This window comes from Physcomitrium patens, chromosome 5, assembly GCF_059467195.1.
Source record: "Physcomitrium patens ecotype Gransden chromosome 5, ASM5946719v1, whole genome shotgun sequence".
Lineage (NCBI taxonomy): Eukaryota > Viridiplantae > Streptophyta > Bryopsida > Funariales > Funariaceae > Physcomitrium > Physcomitrium patens.
Genome location: NC_143414.1, coordinates 1,105,601 through 1,121,872, shown reverse-complemented (window position 1 = coordinate 1,121,872; position 16,272 = coordinate 1,105,601). Strand labels below are relative to the sequence as shown.

Below are 16,272 nucleotides of genomic sequence, written 5' to 3'. Positions count from 1 at the left end.
AAGCAACGCTCCTACACACTCTAGTGCCTCGAAGACTATAGCAATCGGGCTTTGCAATATGTTCCTGCTCAGATTGCAGGGGTGCTGGTTAGTAATATTATAATTCCTGGAGTTGAGGGCGACACTAGAGGTGGAACTCAGGAGCCACAGCAGTCACGCATAATCCATGCTGTTCGATTCCGATTTTTATTACTTAATGAATTTGTGGCACGAGAGCAACGATGCCCTGACAAGATTCGGAGAGTTCGTCCGGAAGTAGCGAATTGTAATGATCTGAGAGTAACAGTTGGTGATGCGTCAGAACCGCAACACTTGAGCTCGAGACGGCGTGATTCTCCACCCAAATTTCCAGCCATAGAAAAAGCAATGTCGCCCCACACGAAACTCAAAAGTGGATTTGAGTAAATCCATGAGGGCATGGACTCAAAGCCATTGACCATGCGGAAACAGAGCGACAGTCTGTGAGACATGAGAATAGAAGGTCATTCATGACGAAAGGTGCGCGCTCTGCTGGACTGCTCTGGCATCGCCAGCCAAGCCATGATGCCGCTGTGAGGGGGATGTCGGGGAGAGGGAGGATGCGGAAAACTGATGGGTACCAACTCCTCCTGGGTATCAATCTAGTGCCAATTTCCACAGAAGCAGCTGCCCACATGGGTCTCTGATGCATGCCCTAGCGTGACCCCTCATTCTCTCGTGGAATCGTTCCTCCAATAATTAAAATGGCAGATAATTTCGGTTTGGCATTGGTTTCCCATTGAGTTGGATATGAAAAATATGACGTGGTTCTGGCGATTGTCTGATGAGCCCCCAGCGGCAGGTTCCTCGGCAATCTGAGGAAAAGGTCACACCATGCATCACCTGGACGTGAAGCTGCGATTTGCAATATCCGTGCGTAAAACGTGTAGGTGGCTCCTTGCAATAGCCACATTCTTCAGTCAGGTTCTAACCATCCTCTTTTTGCACACAAAGCACTGCCCATTCATAGTGGGAACCCACTCAGGATTCCACATTCTCCTTCGCCACTGTGTATTTTCAGTACGGGTTAGGCATTCTGTCCCTCAGACAAACTCACCACAAAGCGTCCGTGGTCTGATTCAGTACATCCAATGCAACTTTTGTGTCATTTGAAGTACAAACTGAGTACACTCAAATATGTCACAGAGAAAGCCCCCTGACCAGTTAACTCTGCCCTACTGCACATTTCATGCAGCAGACTGAAAACCTAAAATGCGTATGTTCCAATATAATCGTCAGAAATCGGCTTCAGACATCAACCTTCCCATGAAAGCGGCAGATTCTTATACGAAAATTATGGATCATCTCACCAAATCAGTTTAATGTTTGGTATAAATAACCACAATATAAACATGTATGCATTGAACCAAATATCCGCTTCAGCTCCAGAATTAGCTTGCCTGCATGAATCACAGAAGCAGCTAATCCCGTGAATCGGGTGCTAATCAACAGTTAACTTAGTCAACGATTGAAACAGTCCAAAATACTAGATCGCACCAGTTCGGGGTGCCTGAGATCGTGTCCCCACTGTAAGTGTTCGGCAGCTAAATCCTCAACAAGTGCCCCAATTTTATTTTTACCCCTTCACGCATGGGTTTTCGATTCCAAGGCATGTCACTCGCCATTGAACCTGAAGATTGGGAACACCAAGAATCAAGACTGGGCATGTAGACGAGTAATATTTGAAATATATGTTCATTCATATCGAGGGATTTTTGTTTTTTTAGCTCCAAAAGGTTCGAACAGTTTGTTTTAATCTGGTCGCCTTCGGGTAATCCTGGAGAGAGAAGCACGAAAAAACAAACGCAAACGTTCAGTGCAAGAGTGGATAGAATGTTTCCAGCTATCTCACACCTCCCCACGGTGTCAACGACGTGGATTCTCTGTCAGTCCTCTCGTGACGGATGCCCGTTGCATCGCAGCAGTTTGAACTGTACTCGCAGTGCCTCACTGTCCCATGCACTCAGGTAGGGCCACTGAAAACGGTCTCTGACGACTGTACGGTGAGACGAACGACTTCCAGAGCCCTCCGCTGCCAGCTCTCCGTTCCCAACCGGTTAACTTTAGCCCCCACTTTGTATCGAGCGGAGGAACGGGGATTTTGTTGCCAACCAGTGTCTCCTTTCAAACACATTCAAATCATTATCGTTGCAATCGGCCATTGTTTTTTTATCGAAGGAATTGTCCTGAAGCGTTTACCTTTCTCCCTCCAAAACAGTGGTTTGTTCAGCATGTACTTTTTTGGTTCTTCTCTTTACTCCTCTTCGACTTGTCGTCTCTTCTTAAGTTTTATTTCAACTCTTTCCAACGGATACAGACTTACACGTACTCAAGGAATCAAACCTTCTCTACCTTTTTAATCCAGTAATAAGGACGCAAATTAGAAACAAATCCCATCAAGCTGAGGAGTTCGATAATATTTGTGAGAATTCATACTAAGAAATCATCGAACGTTGCCACGCTGCATGAACACCAACAAACTTCGTGTGGAATGTGCCCTTGTTGGTAAGTTAGGCTGGTGATCTGAAGTTTGAGTTCAAAAGGATAACTGAGTGAAAGTAGCCTTAGAGGGCAAAAGGTTCCTCCAGACAATTTCCTCATCATCAACATCGGAGGATTATAGTAAACAGGAAAATCTCGAGATTCTAATCATTGCAAATTAGGAACTACAATGTTCGAAATCATAACAGCCGGAAGGGTTCACTGGCTTGTGTGTTTGTGAGGCTGGCACACACGATGAAGCCATTGCTTAAAATTAAACTGGACTTTGGCTTCTGGAACTTTCTAGAACATTCGTTTCTGACGCAAATAGCGCGAATGAGGAGCCGACTCAGCCATCTCCAGTGTCGTCCAGCTCATCCAACTGATCTCCACGTCAGATGCTACAAATTGGCGCGAGTCATTCCCATTCGACAACAAGTGGTCGGGACCCACAGGGGGGTGATCCCCGACCCAATTCTGATGAATGGCTGTCGAATTTTATACACGTCAGCAATGCCACGTCAAACATTGACAAGCCGTAGGGTGCTGTGAGAACAGAAACCTAGGATTTGGGATAACATAGAGCAGGATTCCCGGTGACCTGTTATTTCATGTGCATGGAATCTTAGCGAGTGCATGACCTTCTGGGGAATCTCGTAAGATTCTATCGCGGATCACCCAACTTGACCGGTTATGGAAACCCGTTGCTTTCGCACGGGGTGACGTGCCTTTCGGCGGTTTCCATGTTGGCAACTTCTGGGTGCCCACGAACCGGATAACTCCCACGTCAGCACATGGGTTGGTGCCTAAACCCGTGCTCTCCTTTTTGTATCTTTTTCTTATTTTTATTAATCTCATTCCTCTCGTCTGCTTCTTCTTCTTTAGATTTAGGTCATCATACAAGTTTACTTTTTGAATAAAAAAATAGAAAAACCTTCACATCATTCAATTCTGTCTGTGTAACATTAAATGTGTGAGTACACATACATATTTGCTTCCTGTGAAAGCACATGGGTTTGCTTAATGATGTGCTGAGTAACAATAAATGTATAAGTGCACATACATATTTGCTTCCTGAGAAAGCACATGGGTTTGCTTAATGATGTTTAGACATTTTGCAATACTGCCAGAACATGTGTTTTTAGACATCTTCACTGTGTATACTAAATATGAAAATCAGACACTGATTTCAAGAAGTAAGCAATTCAATTATCTGCTTCATCTTGACAGGTTTGTGGAATTTTTCATGCATGGAGAGTGATTTGTTCCTGGTAGATTGTCACTTGTTTGGATTATTGTTTGTTATTATTTTATTGCTATTTATCAGAAATCAGTAGAAATACTATGTTTTCAATCATAAAAAAAGTTTATTTTATTTTCATGTGCTGTGCTTCAAAACTGAGGTTCAAAAAACAATGATTCAAAATATATGTGTTAGACATTGTAAAATTCATTGCAAAGCATGAAATTCTTTCTTTAGTGCATGAATGCATCATCCACTTGATAAACTAAACTACATTATGAAAAACATATATGTATATAAAAAAAATCATAACACTACATTGTTAAACAAACAAAAAACATAAAACAAATGTCTGGCTTTTCATGTCATTTGTCGTAAGAGTAGACAAACTTTAAAGTGTTAATATCAATCCAAACAATGATTGAAAAAATGACATCAAGAATCATTAATATTTTTATTTATTTGTGGTTTCTATTTTAATCATCCCATATTTATTGCACTGACACAAAGGAATCTGGTCGTTGTTTATAATATTTAAATGGATGTCAATTGTTAGAGTTGCACAAAACTAAAACATGAAATTGTGCAAAGACAAGAAAAAAATAAAACTTCTATCAATCAACATCTACACAACCTCAAATGTGCCTTATAGTTTACTCCCACATTTCAAAAGCAACGGTTTCACAATAAAAGTGAAATTGGTTTAACAAAAAAATAAAAAAATTGATAATCAAGAAAACACTGATCAATAATGATGTTAAAATAACAAATGATGAATATGCCAAAAAATCTGTTTGTAACATCACTTAAAACAACAAATAATAATAATAATAATAATAATAGAATAAAATTGTAGTTGCAAGTGTGATAAACTAGTCCAACTTCAATGTGCTTGATTAAAGATAGGAAGACATGAAAAATTAGCAATATAATGCAGTGTGAAAGCAAGTGTTCTCAAATCACAATTGATAGAATACATGTATGTGAATATATATATATATATATATATGTATGTATATATTTCGGGAATTGATATGTTGACCGGGATTTTTACTATATGTATTTAGATTTTAGTCACCTGACCTATGTTTGGCTTACTTTTTGATTTACTTTTTGGCTGTACATGATAATAACGTAGGGTGTAATCTTGAGGTGAAGTTGTCTTCACACTACCATGCATGTACTAAGGAACTCCTACATCCAAACCTAGGTCAATTAACTAAAACCCGGTCAATTTAGTAAAAATAAATGTCAAGGTATCAATTCCCACATATACATACATACATACATACATCCATACATGTGCGTATGTTTTTGTAATTGTGGGTTTATATGATCGCACAAGAACTCATTAGTTTTATTGTGGCCAGGGAAGATGTGTGACCGTGCCACACCTATAACCGATGAATACCAGGACTCGACTCCAACGCGGAGACGGGCTTCCGTGGAGGAGGGATTGTGGCTCAGACGCCACCACCACCACGACCACCACCACGCGGAGGAGAATCTCAGAACTTCACTACGCTGCTTCTGATTCATTCACCGAATCACCAGCGATGTTCAGATGGTGGAAGGGGTGAGTTTCGGTGCACTTCTGATGAACGAACGAAAGTGGTGGATCATCATCGCACAGTCCCCGACACGAAAGAGAGAACACTTCTCTGCTCACGAGGAGGAACCAGTCCGGTGTGTCGCTTATCCTCTATCGGCGCCCTGTTGTTTGCTTTGGAGGCTTTGGAGAAAATGGGTTTGTGAAGCATCTGGGCAGGCTGGTGGGTCGTTCCCCCGAAGGAGACTGACTGCGAGCTGGAGAGACCGAGCCCACAAGCAACAAAAAGCACATGGACTTCGTATGCGGCTGTCGTTGCTCTCTCGTTCCAGCTGCCACCCTTATTCTATTCCTCCTTCCAGCTCCCCTCAGGAGCCTGCTCGGCAAGTTAGCACCCCGAATCTTAGGTCCCTGCCACCCTGGAGTTTCTGACTCCATTGGATTAGAGCGGAGCGTGGAATGAACGTCCACCTGGCAATTGAATAAAGAGGATGAAACAGAAGCAGGAGCAGAAGAAGATGGAGTAACTCTGGATTTAATTGCAGATAACTTCGTCTTGTACAAGAGTCATTGGTTTCTATCCTGGAAACCAGAAGCGAAATCAAACTGAAACAAAGGGGATCTATCAGGACTGTCGGACTCCCTCCACAGCAAACTCCCCAATCGTTCTGGAGGTAGCAATATCATGTCCACAGTAAGTACTAACTGAGATACCGAGATCCAGCACCTCTGACGCCAACCCGGGTTTGCAGCTGGCAGGAGCTGTGTGGAAAGAAACAAAGTCGGGTCTGACTGTGATGATTCCAAAGGCGCTCTGCTGAAGATTGTAGTGTCCTCCGCGAGCAGCCCAAGGGAGACCCTGACAGGACTGACAGACACACAGGAGGCAGGTTCTGGTCTCTCACACACACATTCACACACACTGGCAGCACTGGGCTCCATGGGAACCTCTGGGCATCCTCACATGGTGATCGGTGTCATCAATGTGCGGGGACAGAGGACAGCCTCTCGATGGTGCCTCCTCCGTTCTAGGCTCCTCTTTCTCTGCTGCCCAGCGTGGAGTTCTGTTGCCTGTGGCGGCCACGGCGCAGTGAGTGGCTATGGTGGGGATGGAGTGATACTTGGGGGACAGCGGCTTGAAGGGACTGGGAGACGAGCTGCCATGTGCATCTAAGAGCGCTTTGCAATGAATATACAACAATCACCTGAAATGGATATGTATATATCTATAGCCATCTCTCCCCTCCGCAACTTTTGTCTCTTTCGATTGTTGTTTTGTTGGTTTTTCTTGAAAAATGACTAGAGTTGTGTGCTAAATTTGATGTTCAGAATCAATATTGTGATACAACGTTATGTGATTATGATTCAAACAATGTGGCTGTTGGCGAATTACCTGAAATCCTTTGAAGGTTGTCAAACTGATTTGGGAACGGCACTTTTGAATGCTTTTTTGTTCCACATGAATTTTACTGTCGTGAATGCAGCAGTACACCATCTTCATAATTTAGTGAGAAATCATACTAATTGATTGAGATGGCATCAGAAAGTGGCGTCGTGCTGTGGGTCCTTTAATGAGAATTTGAATTGTCCAGACATGCATGGATAATGATCCCTTATTCAAATATGACAAGCTTGAATAGTAATTGCGAGAAAGCGTTCATCATCCAAGCACAGTTGAACGGCAGACTCTGTAGAGACGATGTTGAAGTGAGCCAGCGTTTGTGCATTTGACCATTCATCCAGTTTTTACTAAGCGCTCACTTTAGACAGGTTTAACTAAAACCAATACTAGTGGTCAACCCAGCGAGAGCAATACCGATCAATGCGAAGCGGCACACAACTAGATAGAGACAAGTTAATGAAAGTGCTAAGTTCACCGTTTCGAAATCACCATGCAGGCCAACTAATTTCTAACCTCATCATCAATGTAATGAATACATGCAGGAAACCAGCACGGATGACAACTGGGTCTCTCTGTATGCCAATCCAATCACGCAGTGACAACAAGTTTCTCCATTGCTTTCAGTCAGAGGAATGACATTCAACTCATTCGTTTTCAAAACAGTGCACCACAACTACTGAATTTGTTCTGCTGCAAATATCTCCAAGTGATTCCACAAACACGGAGCATCCGTAAGTTTCATAGCCACACGTGGGTTTCAGCATTGCTGCACTAGCCCTCTGCCTAAAACAGACACCGCGTACACATTCCTAACCACCACCAGTGGAAGTAAAAACACTTCAGAAAGAATAACTTCTATGCCTACAATCATTGAACTTCCAGCCAAGCTAGAATGCATCAGCTGCATCAAGTGCAGCACCTTGAAACTCACTTTTGGGAATAATTGTAACGGTAGCTTCACACCAGCTGATTCAAGCACTTTACTTTTTAAAAATTCCACTGTCAAAATTGATTTACAGTTGTAAAATGTGCAGACAAACATGGTGAGAAAGTGAGAATTTAGAGGGAACTGAATCGGGAAGTTAGTTGTGCAGCTTGCTGCACTTACATGAGTGCTTGGGGTTGGTGCAACTAGACGATTTCCAGACTGACGTGAAGGTCGTGGGTTGCTTGCGCCACAGAAGGCTCACCATATTGGATTCAATGAATGCTGTCTCCCAAAATTCGCTGTGGTTAGCAACCAGGTTCTGAGAAACTTTCTTCGTCTCTTCGCTCAGCTCGCGCGGCATGAATCCGGCGCGCTTAATGCGCCGCGCCCACTGCGGATACGACTCATTTCGTTCGATGCGGGCGATGCCCTCGCATGCCACCATGTTGAGCAGCATCATGGCACCCTCGTACTCGATGATTTGACGCTCGTCCGGGTCGCGACCGTTGTAACCAACGTCAATCGACTCAAAGCATCTCCACCAGAAGGAGACCGCGTTCTGGAAACGCGTCAAGAAGTCCTGGGAGCAGTGATCGCTGTCATTGTCGCTCTGGATGAAGATGTGAGGATCTAATGTGAATAAAAAGTCAAGGAATTTGTCCCGGGGGGACAGGTCCGGTGGAGACGACTGGTAGTCGAGTTCCTCTGATAACCGGTGAAGGCGAAATTGGCAGACAACGGCTAGAATCTGCACAGTAATTTGGAGTTAGTTCATGATCCTTAAAAGCCTCTAACCCTAAACCATCCTTCCCAAGGATAATGCAAACGGCAATTTGACTACGAGAATTTGACGTTTAACATGGGACATGTAAATTTGAGGATGTGGAGATGTGCTAGTGTATGTCATTTACCTCCCCATCTCTGAGTTTCAAATCCTCGCGAGTGACGCATTCAAGCGGTTTTCGCACCATGTTCACTTCCACATGCAAGCCGAGAAGGCTGGCAAATTTCACCAACCTCGTCATGAAATCAGCGGCTTCGGAGCCGCCCCGGGTTCGCAAGTTGGGCTCTTCCCGCTGAAGGTCCCTGATCATGGTCATCCTCAGAATGGACGGCGGTCCGCCAGAGCGGCTGACAAGAGCGTCAATAAAGATGGGCCATTCGATGCCTTTGCCAGCGCCGATGTCGATGATGTGCAACCTGCTCTTTCCCGCGCAGACTTCCAGCAGGGTTTGGCTCGCGACGGAATAGCAGTTTTGATGCCAGGGGACGTGTTCGTGGAACTTCACGAGAGCACGGTGCACCATTTTGGGACCGTAGCTTTGTTCCTGATCGTAGTGCCTCGGACGCAAATACGTCTTGGCGGCTTCCATCCTCCCCGTAATCCTACAGAACAGTGCACGGAGTCCGTAAGCTGCATATCGCTGATTGGCATCGCCAACCACGGAGGCTAGATCGTTCAACACCCACATGAGGTGCTGCATTCGGCTGATGTTCTTGCTGGCTATAGCAGCTGCACAGAGATTCAGAAGCTGCTCAGCCCAACGTGATTCACCCAGGCTTCGCAATCCTGATTGTCCCGGTGCCATCAAAGTGGAGAAATCACTCTCAACTCCGGATTTCGTCTCATTATACAAATCTCCTCCCGAACTGAAAGACGCTTCCCTATGCTCCGGAAACCTGTTGTATTGATGATTGGTCTGCATCTGCTCCCTGGAATTGTTTTCAGGTTGAAAGGATTGTTGCACGGCTGAGTGCTGACGCTCTCCAAAATTCGAGGCTGTACCTGCATATCCATGCGAACCAAATCCATAATTCGGTGACTGTGCATGGCGGAGTTGATTATCACTCGAGCCGGTGATAGAAATCCCATCAGAGACTGAATCATCCATGACCATATCCATAAAATCCGGTCTGGTTTCCATCACAGACTGATGAAAACTCAGGTCACGATTCTGGGCGACTTCGGAGCGCTGATGAGGTTGAGCCTGCTCAGCGAAGTGTCGCGGAGGATTGAATCCAAACGGATGTCGTGTGGACGAGGAAGCATTGCCGTATCTGGTTCGAACGTTGCTAGAGCTCTCGGCCTCGTTCTGTACAGAATTCGAAAGCATGTTCCAGGTTTTTTGATCTGCAATAGGTCTGGAGACAGGCTGTGTTTGATTTGGCACTGGAAATGGAATGCCTGGTGTGGATTGACTGACATTGTACACTGCATCGACCATGTTGATGTCTCCGGGAGTCGCGTCGTACTGCGCCGATGTTTGGGCGAGGAAGTCTGATTCCAAGTTTCGCCAAATGTCCTCGTATGACTGCATATCGATTTCATCCTGCACGTTATAGAATTCTTGGGAGAACGGCGTGTGCATTTCTGGCGCTTTGTGACGATGCATGGGTGGGGCGCTAAACTGCTGAGCAGGATGAAGATGACCTTGAAAATTCGAGCTGGGCTGCACCGCATACTTTGACTGCGAAGTGCGTCCATAACTGGCATTGTAGTGAACATTTCCAGTTGGTGGCTATCACAAAACATTTACAATCAGTACCAAGTATATGGAGATTTCCAGTAAAATGCTGGTAAATCGCAAACCGAACGTAAAATACAATGCATCACAAGTCTCATTGAGGAGGAGACGAATCACTCAACCTGCAGAACCTGAGAGCCACTCGAGACAGAGGACATGCCAGGATCTAGGATAAGCGGTGTCTGAGAATCCTGCGATGTCTGTGGAGAGCCCTGAAACCCCCAAAACAAACCCAGATTTTTAGAATTGCAACGTAGAGATATCAGACACGCAGCGAAATCTTTACAGAGCTTTTCGATGAACAGCTTTGTCCCAAGTGCAGTGTGTACGGGAGATTGAATGACTCACTAGATAAACGTATTCAAACTCTGGGTTGGAATACGGGTTGACCCAGGTTTGTGCAGCACCGCGCCGATCCAGATTACCTCTACTCATGTCCATGATGTGCTGGCCCGCTCCTCCCATATCTTTCGCAAACATAGCGAGGTTCGAAGATGCGGATCCGTATACACTTCCATCTCCAGGATGTGAAGAGTGACCTACCGCAAACCTCTGGGATCATTTATACCAATGCAAGAAACAAACTCCATCAGACTCATCAGACGACAACAGAATAGAAGAAGAAGAATAACCCATATTAGCGATTGGAAGGGGGCCAGCGTCAACACCTGCATTGTGCTGGATGGACACGGAGCCTGCGGAAGGCCATCCGCTCGGCGTGATGTCTGCCAATTTCGAAAAGAGCTTAGAGACCAGTTTAGAGTGACGATTACTTCCGCAGCTAATTCCTAAACCACGCTACATTCAAAGAAACTCAGTGGTAAGTGGGGAAAGTGCAGAGCAGTCACCCTCATGGTGTTAATTGAATTCAGCAATTAGCCGGCAACTTTCGTCGCGACTCCAATGGAGTCCTGAGTCAACAAGATTTCGGAAGACCCATCATCCTCCATGCTTCGCTTCTTCTTGCTAATATGTTACGGCCGGCGCATGTCGGCTTGGTAATTGAAGGCTTACTGTATCGTTGTAGGGATAATGTTATATTCTTGCGCCGTCCCTCTCGACAACCTGCAGAGTGCCATTTTACCAATTAGGTCACGCGATGTGTTCAAACTGGAAAAGGGTAGATGCACAAAACACGAATAAAAATCACGCCCATCCTTCATTCCAAAACGAAAGGGTATAATGTTCTTGCTAAATTTGATTCTTAGTTAAAATTGGGCAACAATCATGTGACTAGGGTGCTCGCTAGTTAAAGATAATTTTGCCGAAGGATGGAGCAGGTCCTCTGACCTAATTGGATCGAATAGATTCCTAAGATTCCAAGGCGCATAATCGGAGCATATGCTGAATGAAACTAAGACTCGACGCCGATTTCACGACATGACTCCAAGAAGCACATATCTGGCTCTGCGTCACCAGATCTGCTAAATTATGTCTTGATTCGCACACCTCAAAATTACTCTGAAGAATCAGTCTATACTGGCTAACCTCAGACATCGACACTCAATCCTTGAGTGCAATCATCCCAATGGACTAGAATCCCACACCCGCTACCAGACCTCCGACAGCAGATTGAGCAATCGTGGAGAAAGAACATCTCGTCGATGATGTGTGAAACATAATAGATCCTATAATATCATGCGGAATCAGGCGAACTACTTGTACTCTCGAAGCATCAGTACTGGCACAGAGGAATCGAGCGCATGCGTCAAAAGCATGCACCATGCTCGCCCCTACGCCTCTGCTACACGGCAAGAACAACCAGGGTTTCATCCGATATGGGAAGATAGATACATAGAAAGAAAGAAAAAGTGTTTTCCCTGTATGATCGTGGCGAGGATGGTGTCAGCACCTTACATGTTTTTCACACCGAGTGCTTTCTTCGAATAGCTCTGGCAGAGGGTCGAAGAATCAGATTCTCTGGTTGTACTAGCTGATGCATGTCTCCGCACATCCCAACATGTTGATAGGAAATCGTCGCTCCCTGTTAGTCCAACTGCAGAGACGAATACGAATCAATCTGAACCAGAGGCTACGAGAACAGGATGAGGGGAGCGGGATGATGATCCACGGACAAGCAGCAAGATAACTGTGGGCTTCGGATGATTCCTTTCTCGAACACTGTACAACGTCGTCTTACAGGAGGGGGATAGTACAATGAAGAGCCGATTCGCGCTGCTTACTCTTCCTCGCAAGACTGCGTAGTTGAGCAGCCAACGGGTAGCAACACAACGTCACGGAAGCGAGTGTGACCGGAGTTAATAGCCCATCCAGGGGAAGGGGGCTTTGCACGCAGGACGGGAAAAACTTGACAAAGGGATTAACTGCCAATGTTCGACATCGGAGACAGAGAGGAGACCATTTCTACCCCTACAACTAGATTTTCTGCCGTGCGCATCCATGTCTACCCACTAAAGAGCCCCTGATCCTCACGCCTCAGGCTGCCGACCACTGCAAATGGTGCGTCCTTGATCGGCAGATGGCCTTCTCTCTTTCTCTCTCTCTCACTCATTGATAAGGAATCCATAGGACAGGAGTCTCCATTCAGCCACACAGACAAGCGATGAAAGCACCCAGCGTCAGCAAGATGATGGGACGGAATCCATGGGACCCTCCACGATAAACGCTGCTCAAACACACATATACACGCACTCAGAAACGCACACACAGGTTGACTCCCTTAACCCCCTTTCCCCTCCTTCCTCCGGATCAGCACCCGGATGAGGATGTGCCCACATGGACAGAAACTTGAGAAGCTCGAGATCCGATACCCCCAGTTCTATGAAGACACGGACGAAGATTTTTCTCTTTTCTCTCCTGTAGAGATGAAAGTGATAAATCTGGGCTCAATCAATTTGTGACTGCACACCGATGCCGTGACAGATACAAGTGGGGAGGGGGGGGGGGGGGGCATTGATCAGGCCCTCTATCCAGCCGTTCTCTTTTGCTTCGAAGATTCCGAATAGTTTTGCTGCACCCGACCCGAAGATCTTCTTCCGCTTGAAACTCCATCCTACGGAAGCTGAGGGCAGGGCCCATATCTCTCATCCGCAGAGCTTGTGCTGTTTTTAAAGCCATTCAACTCGGCTGCTAGCGGGAGGACATGATCCGGTCCCGCGGTTATTGATAGCCCTAAGCACACCCTCTTGTCCACCCTTTCTCGCCGCAACCGGTCGAATCTGGACAACCTAGTGTTAGGCGAGGGTGCCAGGACTCCGCCCCTCATTTTTCACCTCTATCGATTAGCTGCTGTCGGGGCCCCACCGCCGTTCAGGGTCCGACCAACCGCAGCGCGATTGCACGCAGCGACCGCAACGCCGTCCCGCTTTTGGTGACTGGTCGGGGCTGCGTCGCTTATCTCGGGGGTAGAGGCAGCTGACGAGAAGGAGTTTTGCACTCCACGTTTGCGCCGCGACTATTTTTAGCATCTCCCTCCACGCTTCGTCGACAATGCACTATTGCGCCTCGCCTCCACAACTAACAGATTCACGATTGCGGGGTGAAGCAGATGGCGAGGTGGTGGTGGTGATCCAATCACCGAATCCCTTTGCTTCGCACCCCAGCGCTGGTTGCCGGTATCGTGAAATTGCAGCGTGCACAAATCACAATCAATCCTCCCTTCTTCTTCTTCCCATCCTTTCCTTTGCGGTGCGGTGTGTAGCGTTGCAAGGCGATGAGCGTCTGCTGAAATAGGGGCCCTGCTCGGCAAATCGAAGACGGAGCGAGGAGCCTCTCCTCGAATCCTTGAGCGTCACCCGATGCCGCACAATCACGTCATCCCGCGGCAGTTCTCAGCTGCGTCCGTAGGAATGAATGTTCTTCTGTCATTCGTTCGTGGAATTCTGAGTGTATGAATGAAAGCCGTGTTTTTACAATGGAAGCTCGTGTGAGTTTTAATTTATATTTGTACTTTTATACTGTAGATAGTGACTATTTATAGAAATTAATAATGTAGCTGATTGTATAAAGGAAATTTCTGTTCTATATAATACTCTATTTGTGTCATTTATTTATTTATTTATTTATTGTTGATTGTTTCTCATGAGAAATTCATCCTTGTATGAAATGAATGCATGTGTACGTGTGTATGTGTGCATGAGGTGTTCATTAAATTAATACTTGCAACAACACACCATGTTTTTAACTGAGGACATTCAACATGTTCGGTTTGAATGCATGAACTGATGCAAAGACTGGGAAATTGGATAGCAGTTTTGTTGATTGTCCATGTATTAGAACATAATTATTATCGACAGCCCAACAAGATTTGTTTTTAAACAACAAAACAGGGTGAAGGAAGAAGGGAAAAAAAAAAAAACAAAACAAAACAAAAAAAACACGCACACACACATACAAAATTGATATTTATAGAAAATTGTCAACAACACATAATAATGACAATAAAAAAAATAATAAAAATAATAAGGATTGGAATCTTATGTACATGTTTGTAAATATATTATGCTGAAGAGTTTTGACATAAATTTTGTTTTAATATTACAGTGTGAGTCAAATTTAATACAACAAATGACATCTTCATAAAAATATTAATCTAATTTTTACAACTACTAATAAAACCTTAGTACCTTAAATAATAGCTACCTTTGAAGCTATCCCTATTTGTCACCATAAAGTATACGAAATATTGGTAAGTTCCATTTCAACAAGCATTCTAAGGGCCTCAAGTATTTTAAATTTGGAGTGGATATTTTACTTATTTAGGGTGCCTCATGAAACACATACGCTTTATAACACTTACAATCGACTATCAAAAATGAATATATCTTCAATTTACTTTTCAAACGTTGGAACTATCACATCTTAATTAAAAAATATGTCTAGGTGAAGATTAATAAAGAAACGAATTGCTAAGTAGAGTAATTTTTCAACAAAAACAAAAAGAAACAAAAAAACAAAACTGAGTTTGTTTGCTATAAAAAAAAGATATTGTAATGAATTGTTGAACTTGTTTTATGCCTCTGAAAATTTCAAAATCAGTGTATATTTGTGTGTTGAAAATTTGGTATAATCAATAAATTAATTGATTACAATAATTATTCTACAATTAAAACCAATTTTTTTGTAACAATTCTTTCTTTCTTTCTCTCTTAGTCAAGATTATCAACTATTATCATCGTTATTAATTTTATTATTCCAGTCTCGTGGAAGACTTAATTGAATATACTGGTAATTATTTCCGATTTTTTTAAAAAAAATATAAGTTTTTTAGGGTAAGTTTTGCAACTTTGGAAGATATTTTCAAATGCGCAAATTCAGCAAAATTGGCCACTTGCGCCCAAGTGTCACACAGAAAGGCCATGAACTACACGAAGGATATTCTGGTTCGGAATCGTCGTGCCCTAATCGTCTTGGAGGTCATCAATGGCAGAGCCACGCTGGTTCCGAACCTCGCGAGCCAAGTTCCCGACCTCACCGAGGCTCTCAACTCTCGTGACCCCCCACCCCAGTTCCCACGTTCCTGTATGGGGAACGTGTGTTCCCCGGTTGGTTTCCTCAGTGGCCTTAGGCCGCGGAGGTGATGACGACACGGTCTTGGGTTGGTCAGCTTCGTCACCTTCGTGGGTTTAGGGGTTCCACGTGAAACGGCGAAAATCCTAAATGTGAGCGCACGGCATAAAACCCTAAATTTGGATGTTAGTGTGCCACGTCGTTATTACCTTATTTAGTCTTAGAGTAGGTATTTAAATTCTTTAAAAATTAATCAGTAATAGTTTTGGAGTCCTTTGCTTCTAGAGATAAATGTGTTTAAGTGATTTGTTGTAACATAACTTAATTTTTTAAATATTATAATACTAAATCTAAAATATAAAGTTTTTTGTATTTTCAAAAAATTAATTATTTTTTTGTATTTTATAATTATGACTTATCTTTGATTTCTTTCTTTTACTAAGTAATACATGAATATATTGTATGTTTTTAAATTTGTCTAGATTTATGTTCTTGACAACTTTTCACCATCTTCTTTACAAAAAACTTGCATAAAAATGAACATTCATTGAATCTTTGTAATTAAATTTTTTTGACAATTGATATACATTGATATACAAATTTATAAATATTATAAATATTTAGACACATAAATTAATCAATACATATATACATAAT

General features: G+C 43.9%; 1 protein-coding gene and 1 long non-coding RNA gene across 5 annotated transcripts; one reads left to right on the top strand and one right to left on the bottom strand.

Annotated features, from left to right (window-relative positions):
* Positions 1-7,289: 7,289 nt before the first annotated feature.
* Positions 7,290-12,884, bottom strand: LOC112282220 (scarecrow-like protein 32). 4 transcript variants are annotated; one of them, XM_090250207.1, is made up of 8 exons: positions 12,004-12,144; positions 11,437-11,553; positions 10,995-11,211; positions 10,815-10,871; positions 10,495-10,698; positions 10,269-10,358; positions 8,533-10,140; positions 7,290-8,369 (listed from the first exon to the last, which is right to left on the bottom strand). In XM_090250207.1, exons 3-8 carry the CDS (start codon positions 10,998-11,000, stop codon positions 7,776-7,778), a joined length of 2,559 nt encoding a protein of 852 aa, XP_090106333.1. In that variant the 5' UTR covers positions 11,001-11,211; positions 11,437-11,553; positions 12,004-12,144; the 3' UTR covers positions 7,290-7,775. The 4 variants fall into 4 exon arrangements, with proteins under 4 accessions (XP_090106333.1, XP_024375360.1, XP_090106332.1 ...); XM_024519592.3 differs by lacking the exon at positions 11,437-11,553 and having other exon boundaries at positions 12,004-12,884; XM_090250206.1 differs by lacking the exon at positions 11,437-11,553 and having other exon boundaries at positions 11,999-12,725.
* Positions 12,885-14,658: 1,774 nt separating this feature from the next.
* Positions 14,659-15,819, top strand: LOC149989219 (uncharacterized). The gene is made up of 2 exons (XR_016502814.1): positions 14,659-14,794; positions 15,377-15,819. It is a non-coding gene; the product is annotated as an uncharacterized LOC149989219 (long non-coding RNA).
* The last annotated feature ends 453 nt before the right edge of the window (positions 15,820-16,272 follow it).